The sequence below is a fragment of the Prosopis cineraria genome, unplaced genomic scaffold, assembly GCF_029017545.1.
Source record: "Prosopis cineraria cultivar Desert tree isolate PC_DT_omini unplaced genomic scaffold, ASM2901754v1 PC1615, whole genome shotgun sequence".
Taxonomy (NCBI): Eukaryota; Viridiplantae; Streptophyta; class Magnoliopsida; order Fabales; family Fabaceae; genus Prosopis; species Prosopis cineraria.
Window position 1 is genome coordinate 18382 of NW_026556940.1, and position 11257 is coordinate 29638.

General features: G+C 35.0%; 1 protein-coding gene across 3 annotated transcripts; it reads left to right on the forward strand.

Annotated features, from left to right (window-relative positions):
* LOC129300485 (AMP deaminase-like) lies at nt 1-10591 on the forward strand. 3 transcript variants are annotated; one of them, XM_054939058.1, is made up of 21 exons: nt 1-514; nt 2178-2350; nt 2575-2782; nt 2948-3126; nt 3225-3276; nt 3377-3504; nt 3622-3801; nt 4275-4319; nt 4399-4466; nt 4557-4699; nt 5673-5734; nt 6328-6441; nt 6801-6941; nt 7371-7523; nt 7909-7962; nt 8043-8153; nt 8241-8414; nt 8499-8579; nt 9482-9580; nt 9892-10004; nt 10303-10588. In XM_054939058.1, the coding sequence occupies exons 1-20, from the start codon at nt 160-162 to the stop codon at nt 9955-9957; spliced, it is 2586 nt and encodes an 861-aa protein (XP_054795033.1). In that variant the 5' UTR covers nt 1-159; the 3' UTR covers nt 9958-10004; nt 10303-10588. The 3 variants fall into 3 exon arrangements, with proteins under 3 accessions (XP_054795033.1, XP_054795035.1, XP_054795034.1); XM_054939060.1 differs by lacking the exon at nt 7371-7523 and having other exon boundaries at nt 10303-10591; XM_054939059.1 differs by lacking the exon at nt 4275-4319 and having other exon boundaries at nt 10303-10583.
* The last annotated feature ends 666 nt before the right edge of the window (nt 10592-11257 follow it).

Here is an 11257-nt window from a genome sequence, read left to right on the forward strand (position 1 = left end):
GGAAGTAAACGGAGCTGCCTCCATTCATCCTCTTCGCTCTTGTGCCCTTCTTCTTGGACCATTCAGTACGGTCTGCCTTTTTTAATGTTTACTCTCTTCAGCTCGATATAGCTATTCCCGAGACTGTGCGATTGAGTGAGAGTGATAGACAGTGTGATCATGGATACGTATGCGCTGCATTTGGCCGCTGCGGCTCTGGTTGGAGCTTCCGTGGTGGCTTTGTCGGCTTACTACATGCACCGGAAGACTCTGACTCAACTTCTTGAGTTTGCCAAGACGGTAGATAAAAATAGGGAGAAAGACGATGTTTCCGCCGGTGATTCGACGCAGCATTTCATGAAGCGGCGTTCTCATGCAAGGAGGAAGGGGAGTGGGTATTACAGGCGGGACTCTGGGTCCTTAAACGATGTTATGGCAATCTCCGGAGGGAAGGATGGAGAGGAGAAGCGCAACGGTCCGATGCTGGTTAATGGTATCCCGGATGGGCTACCCAGCCTGCATATGGTTCACGAAGGTATGGCGTTGATGTAGTTACCAGAGTGATGATAGCTATGTAATCTGTGATTTATCTATGTTTCATATTACAAATGCAGTATAGTCGACGTAGTTCATTCCCGGAGAAGCAATTTTAGGACCCTGACCCACTACTTTTAGCTGTTACTACAAGTTAAAGTTAAAACAGGATAATGATGACTCAAGGTCTCAAGCTTTAATTTTGGTTATATAGGATTCATGTGGTTGATAAATAATTGTGTGAATCAGAACTGTTATGGACAATATGAGTAAAACACTTGAGATTGATGTATTATATATGCTAAAGGGATTCCTGTATATGCTCCTTGCTAGAATTTTCTCCTAATTGGAGAAAACCAAGCTGGTTTGAAAGAACTTGGAAGAGTCGGACGTGATATTTATATTGTGCTTATTGTCAATCTTTTTTCCCCTTCTTCCAGTCCAGTTAATTATTGTCCATTTGACTTAATATTGGAAAGTTTCACTTGATAACTGGAAGAATAGGAAACATAGATTTGAGTTCATAAGTTTCTTTGACATGTGGATGGTAATTTACTCGAGATAGAAAACGAAGGATAGAGCAACTGGAAAATATAAGTTATATCTACAATTACTAGAAATAAAATCTTATTTATTCTTAAATAATTATAGACGACTTTTTTTTTTTGGATTTCCCAGTCTCGGACTGAATGAGCTAGAATTACTAATTTGAAAAGATGCCCTATGGTGATGCCATTTGGAGAAATTTGTGGTACAATTTGAAAGTGGTGGATGATGAAAAGCTATTGAGTTAGCTCCAGGCCTCCAGCTTTGTTTTGTAATTTCTGTTCGAGTAATGCATCCCCTTTTAATAATAAAAAAATGAATTAGACAGGAACAGTGTGAAATATACATATAGATGGTAATTTATCGAGGGAAATAAGATCTACATGGTTACACCCTGTTTTCACCTAGCTGTCTGTCACAAAGTATGCTCTGCATGGCCATAGTTATGAATGATGTAGTGATCCTTGTCTTCAACAATCTTTGTTTGGAAAGATTATTAACATTCTTTTAGGCTAACCATTTTAATTTTGGGCTACTTAAAAAGCTAAATTCTTTTTTTCGTAGATATTGTATATTCATTTTTTCTCTTGGTATAAGCTTGTCTTCCCTGTTGGCCCTCCATCCCCACCCAGGAAATAATAAAAGGAAAAAAAGAAAGAAAGAGTAAGTAGTTTTGGTCTTGTCATGGATATCCTATGCATGTGAAGACAGACCCTAAGAATCCAAATAACTAGTTTCTTTTTCTTTTTGGTTTTTTGAGGTATCTCCACAGTTGGAAGCTTTGAGATTATTGCTTTGAGGAATTTGAGCGTCATTTAAGGGGTTATTCAACAATTATATTGAGTTTAGATTTGACAAACAGTGTGTCAGACATTTTAGTATCATGAAGATGTGGGGTTAAAGTTGGGGAAGATTGTGTATAAATAGCACTTATTACTTTGCACTATATATAATTGTGTGTGTGTGTGTTTAAGTATATTAGACTACTGTTGTTTGAGCTTTCTATGGCATTTACTCTTTTTGGCTCATGTATCTTACACGTAAACACGAGAGCTCACTGGTTTAGGGGTCAATCCCAATGTTTGTTATATGCTAAAAACTTAAACGTACGGTTACAGGAAAATCTGCACAGGCTGTTGACGAAAAGAAAAATCTTTTGTGGTCAACTTCTCCTAGGTCTCCTGTTTCTAGCGCTAGTGCCTTTGAAAGTGGGGAGGCATCAGATGATGAAGATAATATGACTGACAATGCTAAAGTAGATCCCAGATATTTGCACACGAATGGAAATGTTGTAAGTCTCTTATGGGGATTAAGTATGCATTCTTAGTAAAGCTCTCCCTCCCTCTCTCCTTCCCCTCTTGTTGCCTCCTTGCTCCTTTCCATGGTGTGCAAGGAAACCTAGTTTTCTCCAATTACTCTTTAGCTGCTTTTTGTTCATTGCAGGAATTAATGGTTTGCATCCAATAGAAGTTTGAATGATCCGAGGGAATGAATTAGAATTTTACCTATTTGCAGGGTATTGGGGCCAAAAACCCATATGAGAGTTTACCTGATCATGTAAATGCTGCTGGAGAGCAAATGTCGGCCGTTGCTTCAAGCATGATCCATTCTCATAGTGTTTCTGGTGACTTGCATGGTATTCAGCCTCACCCTATTGCAGCTGACATTCTGAGAAAAGAGCCAGAGCATGAAAGTTTTGCCCGACTTAATGTTACTCCAATTGGTATTGACTTTGGTTTATTTTTTTGAATGTAGTAAATTGCTTCAAAAGTGTTTCTCTTGGCCTTTGTAAAATTCCATTCCGCTTCTTTTATTTATATTTTCTGAAGGGAATTAAAATTTTAAAGAGTTATATTAAAAATTTTTAATTCTTATGTTTTCTGTTTAGAGGCTCCATCACCTGATGAAGTAGAAGTATATGTAATTCTTCAAGAATGCCTTGAAATGCGAAAAAGATACGTGTTCAAAGAGGCAGTTGCTCCCTGGGAGAAAGAAGTTATATCTGAGCCTGGTACTCCAAAGCCTAACCTAGACCCCTTCGTTTACATTCCTGAAGGAAAGTCTGATGTGAGTTACCTTTTTTCTTTGTAAGTATTTCATCAGTCAAGACTAAGGTTTCTCAATTTTACCCTTTTTTGTGGTTAATATATTCTGATATGCTGCAGCATTACTTTGAAATGCAAGATGGGGTTATTCATGTTTACCCTTGTAAAGACTGTAAGGGCATTCTTTTAGCATCTTTCCTTCTGTTTTGTTTTGTCTTCTGGGAACACCGACACTGGCTGGATCCTTAGGCACATTTGCTTACTATTTGCAGCAAAGGAAGAGCTTTTCCCTATTGCTGATGCTACTACCTTCTTCACTGATCTTCATCACATACTTCGAGTCATTGCAGCAGGAAATACTAGAACTTTATGCCATCATCGTCTTAATCTTCTAGAACAAGTAAATATGTCTAGACACTAGATTGTGGTTATGATCAGTCTATACTGTTATTTCAATTACTGATAATAAATTGGCTGATTGACAACTACTTTTTTGAACATTTTTGTATGTCTTAAGAAATTCAAGCTTCATTTGATGTTAAATGCGGATAGGGAATTTCTCGCCCAGAAAAGTGCTCCTCATCGAGACTTCTATAATGTTAGGAAAGTAGATACACATGTACATCACTCAGCATGCATGAACCAGAAATGTCTATTACGATTTATAAAGTCAAAGCTGAGGAAAGAACCAGATGAGGTGATTAGTTTATTTCTGTGTCATTGTGTAATTTGCAGAATTTTTTTGCTGTTTATGTTGCGTGAACTTTTCCTTTCTAAAGACTTGACAACAGTTTTCTTGTTTCTGTGACTGAAAATATTACCAAGTTGGTGGAAGTATTAGTGCATGTATGTCTTTTAGGTTTTAACCATGAGGAGGTCAATCATACATCAGGCAACTTCCATGAACCTATTAAATTTTGAAATAACAGTTAGGATGTTTTGAAAAAGATATTAGCATACCTTTCAAGGTAAAATAGCAATTTCATATCACGAGTTACAGGAATTAAGGTTTTAAGAATGGTTGTCTCCTGTGTTTGCCTTATGCATGTGATATGTTGCAGTGAGTATTAACTAAAGTAATGTGGCCAGGGAATATAATCACTTAATGACTTTGTTTCGTTTTTGTTTTTCTTTGTTTCTTTGTTCTGTGTGTGTATGTGTGTTTGTAAGGGGGGGGAGCGTGCTTCATCAAAAGGGTTGCTGTCAAATGCAGAAGTATGACATACTTTATGTTATTCTCTTTTGATTACAGATAGTACTCATTACAGCCTTGTAAAATTCTAACTTCATTCAGGTTGTCATATTTCGAGATGGGACATATTTGACCTTGAAAGAAGTTTTTGAGAGTCTTGATTTGACTGGGTAATATTATAACTACAATTATCACCCATAATTGAATTTTGTTGGCTATATTTTGGAGTATGTAATCTATTTTCACGCTTGTTTGAGCAGGTATGACCTCAATGTGGACCTTTTGGATGTTCATGCAGACAAGAGTACATTTCATCGTTTTGACAAGTTTAATTTGAAGTACAATCCTTGTGGTCAAAGTAGGCTCAGAGAGATATTCTTAAAGCAGGATAATTTGATTCAAGGTAACTTATCTTCTCTAGCAGATTGAATTCCTTTGTGTTCGCTTCTAGCTACAGTGGTAGAAAAACCCTACAGTTTTGGAGAATCTATTTACATTGTTGATTCTTATTTGTAGATTCTAATTCTGACAAGGGTTTTATAAAAGGACAAGACTTATATACTTAATATAATTTTATCCAATTGAATCAAAACAAGTGGATTTTTCATGTATCAATACAACAACAACAGGAATTTATTATAGAATAAATAATCTTTAAACGATACATATGTCTTGATTTAATTAGAAACAAGTATCTTAAGTATATAAAACTAAGTGTATAAGTTTTTTCCTTTATAAAATCTCATTGGATCTGGGATCATCTTAACTTTTTAATTAACTCTACATAGCACCCAGTAATTTCAGCCTTCTTTATTCTATTATCTGGATGCGAAAGACATTTTTTTTTGTTGGATTTTAGTCTTACTGTTCTCTGCAATATAAACGTGTATTGTTCCTGGCTTGTGTGTCTTCTGTATCATCCTCTATTTAGTTAGCATAATCTGGTTGCTGAAGACAAGGGAAGTTGGAATTTTACTGACTATTATAGTAATCTGCAGACATTGATTATATAATTAGAAAACTATTATAATTTTTCCTACGAAGATGCCTTTTTGTTAGTGTTATGCAGAATTGTGTCATTCAGTTTTTAAACAAATAAGATGATAGGTTTGACTAAGACAGGGTATAGGGCTTGGATCAATGCAGATAGTTTGGTTTCGAGAGAGGGTATTACTTGAAAATATTATATATAAATAAGGGTTGAATCTATTTGGGTGAAAAATTGCCGCCCGCAGGTCAATGAAAAAGCAGAGGATGGATAATGAAAAATTGCCACCTGTGGGCCAACGAAGTGAATTAGCATTTAGATTGTCTTATTTTAAAAACCAAAGGATGTTTTATTTTCTTGTGATAGTTCGTTTTGTTGCATGGGATAGGTCGCTTCCTTGCTGAGCTGACAAAAGAAGTGTTTTCTGATCTTGATGCCTGTAAATATCAGGTTCTTTCTTGAATCCTAGCATGTTAAATATTTTTCTGAGAATATATACTAATTCATTTGATCGTCATCTTCTACTTTAACATATTGCAATGGTAAATTCCTCTATTCTGATATTGCCTATTCTGTAAACATGTTCAATTCTTGATTTTAATTTGTCTTACCAAAAAAGGCATATGAAGTCATTTTTTTTTTAAAGTGTTTTTCTTGGTCATAGTCGAGTCCTAATTTCTCTGTAGACTTGTGGGTATCTGTAAAGAGATGATCTATCTTAGTCTTCTTTTTCAGTTAGCGCCAGTGAACCCATTTTAAAGATCTAGTGTTTTTGATATTATCCTTTGGTGAGATGTTGTTCAGGTTATTGCGTAGATCATAATCATAATTATTCTTTATTCACATTTCAAACTTTTGACTTATGGTGTAAGTTTACTGGATGAGCAATCTTCCTTTGTTTTCTGACCAAACAGCAGTTGATTATGATTTCCATTTTGTGCAACAAATATTTGTTTGTTTGAATTTTTTTTTATGAATACTTCTTTTGACATGGCCATAATTGTTTGTTGTTATATGTCTTATTGCGCCTAGTTTGTTCGCAGATGGCTGAGTATCGAATATCAATATATGGGAGGAAGCAAAGTGAGTGGGATCAACTGGCCAGTTGGATATTGAATAATGAGCTGTACAGTGAGAATGTTGTTTGGTTAATTCAGGTATTCTCTTGTTCCACTTTCTGATCACCGAGCAGTTTAGTCTTTCAAAATGATGAGGTAGAACTATTCTCTATTTGTCATGTTTTCTTTATGCATAAATATCATCCCCTTTGCCCACTCATAATGTCGAAATCATGGATTTCAACTACACATCATATAATTCATGTATGCATGGTGCACTCTCATTTAGTATGAAGTTTTCAGGGTTAACGTTTCTTGATGCCTGAATTTATGCCCTTGATGCTCCCACTTAAGAGTGCATGGCATCTAAAGTATTTGGGAACTTCCATCTTGTCTCGATTTGCTTAAGCAGTTGTATGTGTGATTAATATTATTTTTTTTAAATATTTTTTCGGCAGCTTCCTCGGTTGTACAATGTCTACAAAGAACTGGGAATAGTGACGTCATTCCAGAACATTCTTGACAACATCTTCATTCCACTATTCGAAGTCACTGTGGACCCAGATTCTCATCCACAGTTGCATGTTCTCTTGAAACAGGTATAGCATTCATCTACAAAATCAATTACTTGTTATATCCTGAAAGTTTGTAGGAGTTTTGTTGACGGGGCTGAGAGTAGGACTCTGTTCATTGTTGAATGACCTATGCACATATGAAACATCCTAAGAAGTGAATGGCTACAATGGCGGATTGAGATAAGTTGACTTCACATCTAGCTTTGCTTGATACTATTAGCCTGAAGCATCCTATAAGAGTGAAATAAGTAAGACTGTGGCAGTCAAATTCTTTCTTCTTTGCTTTTGACTGTTCTTCATCTAGTGAGAACTCATAGCATCCTTAAGGCCCGAAAGAGGGCTATTGATGGCGTTTTGTGCTTCTGTTATGTATGATTTTGTTGTGTTTTGTTCTTGAACAATGAAGTGTACATTATTTGACCATGTATTTATGTTTTTTCCCGACACTTGTAGGTTGTTGGGTTGGATTTGGTTGATGATGAAAGTAAGCCTGAAAGACGGCCAACTAAACACATGCCTACACCTGATCGGTGGACCAATGTTTATAATCCAGCATATTCGTACTATGTGTACTACTGTTATGCAAATCTTTACACCTTAAATAAGGTCTGCAATTTTCGAAAGAACAACTTCCATACGTGTATGTCAATCTCTAGGTGTTTAGCTATTCACTCCCCTCCTGACCACCACCTCTCCAATAAAAGTTAAATGAATGAAAAATAAGGGGCTAAAAATTACAAACAGAAAAATCAAAATGTATATCTCTCTTCCTAATTTCTAATGAAGTAATTATAATGCATGATGGCATATTCTCTATAATATCATTGATTTATCAGTCACTCTGATTGATTAGTTCTTGTTTGAGGGATTTATTGCTCCCTCTCCTCAAGTGACCATAGACTCTTGCATATTTTTTCCAAGATATCTCGCATATGGATTTTCAATAGCTTGGTTTTGACGTACTCATTGATGTGATACACTTATATCTCAGCTTCGTGAGTCAAAGGGAATGACAACAATCAAATTCCGCCCTCATTGTGGAGAGGTAATTTTTAGAGTGTACTTTCTTTGTTTGGACATTGTTGCGTGGCTACATTATATGATGCATCATCATATTGTACACAGGCTGGTGATATTGACCACCTAGCTGCAACCTTTCTCACTGCTCATAGCATTGCACATGGAATTAATTTGAGGAAATCTCCAGTGCTTCAGTATTTGTATTACCTAGCTCAGGTTTGGCTGTTTTTCAATCGATTACTTGGTTTGGATTTTTGCACTCTGGCAGTAGCTGATGGGTTGCGGTGTTTTGTTTGTTATCAGATTGGGTTGGCTATGTCTCCTTTGAGTAATAACTCCCTATTTTTGGACTACCATCGGAATCCCTTCCCAACATTCTTCGCACGGGGTCTGAATGTGTCGCTTTCTACTGATGATCCACTTCAAATTCACTTAACTAAAGAACCATTGGTTGAAGAATATAGCATTGCTGCATCTGTGAGATGCTGAGATTTCTCTCCCCCTTCTTGCATGGCATATAAACGAACAATACTTACGGTATTTTTTCTTATGCATCTACAGGTATGGAAATTAAGCTCTTGTGATATATGTGAGATTGCCCGTAATTCAGTGTATCAATCTGGTTTCTCGCATGCCTTAAAGGTACCCCTTTCATCTGAATCTTCCATGAATAAAATTCCTCTACCCCAAGGCAAAATTGTTTTTCCCCCCCCTGCATTAACACCTGGGGTCAGGGATTTAGTATTTGCAAGAGTACTCCCTCCGATCGTTATTATAAGATAAAGTTGACAAATTTTGTACTTATTAAAAATGTTAGTTATAACCTTGAAATTGTTTAAAAAAAATGTAAGTTTTCTAATTTTATCCTTCTTCATAATTAATGATCATAATAAATTGTTGTTTGGAAATTCAATTGACAATAAATAAATAAGGGGTAAAATTGAAAAAAAAGCATTAACTACTCTGAACTTGTCCTATATGTTAGAACCGAAAAAAAAAAAAAAAATTTCAACTTTGTCTTATATTAATGACTGGAGTAGGGGATATTTTTTAATTTGATTAAATTTTAGTGTTTACTATCTTGTCATTACAATCAAAACATTTGAATAACAGTATAACACAACAAAACCTGAAAACATTACTAGAAAGCTACTCACGTCTAAGATTCATCCTTAAGTAGTTGGATCAATCAACTAATTACATGTAAGAGGAAAAATAGCGAACTAAGTTACTACCTATGTTAACATACCAAAATACCAAAGTCAAATTAAGCTAGGATGGGATTATTAATTCCCAATTATAGAAAGCTCTTGATGAACAGTCAAGAGTTGCAAACTATGATGTGAATGACTGCTTCCTGGCCAGTGGGATCATTATCATGAAACGAATTGATTATAAAACTTCAAAAGGAACGCATCCCGATCATATCCTCCCTCCCCTTGAGAAGAAGTTGATAGTCCAAGTGATTGGAAGTTGTACATTTAGTTAATGACTTTAGAGATTTATAGATGCCAACTGACGCATCAAAATTATTATTATTTCAGTCACATTGGATTGGCAAGAAGTATTACCGGAAGGGGCCTAATGGAAACGACATTCACAGAACGAATGTTCCTCACATTCGGGTAGAATTCCGACACACGGTATGGATTTCATTTGATAATGCTTGGCCATATTTAACTTATTAACCTTTTTGTAAACTTTTCACATTATTTGGTTTAATAATCTGCACTAGATTCTTCTTCAATCAAGGTTGAAATATCTAATTAAAAAGGTATATATATATATATATATTATAAACTTCAGTCACGCAAGCTTAAGAGATCCATTATTATTGTTTCGCCCAAAAAAAAAAAAGGAGATCCATTATTACTGTTGCATATGTTTCAAAAACATATTACATGATCTGTTGAGTCAATTGTGAAGCAATTTAATGTGATTTATGTTCTTGCAGATTTGGAGAGACGAGATGCAACAGGTTTACTTGGGAAAGGCCATTGCCTCCGAAATAGACATGTAATATAGTTCAAGCCACGTGCATCGTCCTTGCTTCGAGCTTTTGAACAGGTAATACATCCAAATTTTCCTATGAACAAACTTCGGATACCATTTCATGGATTTTTTTTTTTTGGGGGGGGGGGGGAGGGGTTTGATAGCAGTTTTTATTATTTTTTTTTTTTTTTCACTATCAAGTTATTCAATGAAAGCATAACCCTATTAAGTCGGTATTATACACCCGGAATCTTTAAGGACATTTTCATTACATGCCATGTTTGTCTAAAATATCGGAAATCATCAATATTAAGCATTGCTTTATCCGTGTAGGTCTTAATTGATTGAATCTGTTCAGGGTTTTATTTTATAGGTCTTAATTGAGCTCCAGCTCGTCAGCATCAAAGGAGATGACAAGCTTCGGAGAACCCCATCTAAGTTAACAGTCGGGCCTGACGCGCGCGCACATATATATTACACACCGACTCACCAACGCTGAAGAATCTACGGCACTGCCTGGAGGACATGACCAGAAGCCGGAACACCATACTTGATCGACACCAACAGCTACAAGACAACTTGGTGTACAGATATTATTTTGAGCTTAGAGATAAGAATAATTTGATTTTAATTATAATCATACGCGTTGAGCGAATTTGCGGTTGAATCATGGCAGGAAGAGAAGATGGCTCTGAAAAATTTGATTCGATATTTATCACAACCATTGTATATGCTTCGATCAAACTAAAATTGAGATCAATCATTTTTATGAATACAGTAATTATCCTCTTTTTTGGCGTAGTAATTTACGCTTTAGTTATGATTACACTAATGACAACAATAGTCAATAGTAGCAAGGCAACAATGACTTTCTTTGATTATTTGCTACAAGTTTTCCGCAAAATATCGTGTGAAATAACATAACTGGAGCCGAATATAATAAATAATGCTCCGTTGAAAAATGTTAAGTATTTTCAATCAAATTTTATATCCAATAGATTAATTAATTACCTTCAAATTAATACTACCATTTCATAGTTACATTTATTAAATAAGGTATTTTACTTTATTTATAGTTAGAACATGTATTAGTTCTTTAATTTTATACAAAGATTCAGTTTAATTCCTTAATTGCATAAAATATCTTTTTAATCCTAACCTAATACTATTAATTTATAATAATTATTTTTTGCATTTATTATTATTATTTTCAAATATTAAATTTAATATGTAACATTTAAAAATATTTTTTCAATATTTAAATTTTTAACTTATAAAATTTTCGCGAATAAAATTAACGGTGATAGAGTTAAATAATTTAAAATAAT

Excerpts from the sequence above, each read along its gene's own strand:
- LOC129300485 (XM_054939058.1), top strand. The coding sequence starts at position 160 with ATGGATACGTATGCGCTGCATTTGGCCGCTGCGGCTCTGGTTGGAGCT. Across the intron at positions 515-2,177 it reads CCTGCATATGGTTCACGAAG|GAAAATCTGCACAGGCTGTT; the intron begins GTATGGCGTTGA and ends GTACGGTTACAG. Across the intron at positions 4,700-5,672 it reads GCAGGATAATTTGATTCAAG|GTCGCTTCCTTGCTGAGCTG; the intron begins GTAACTTATCTT and ends TGCATGGGATAG.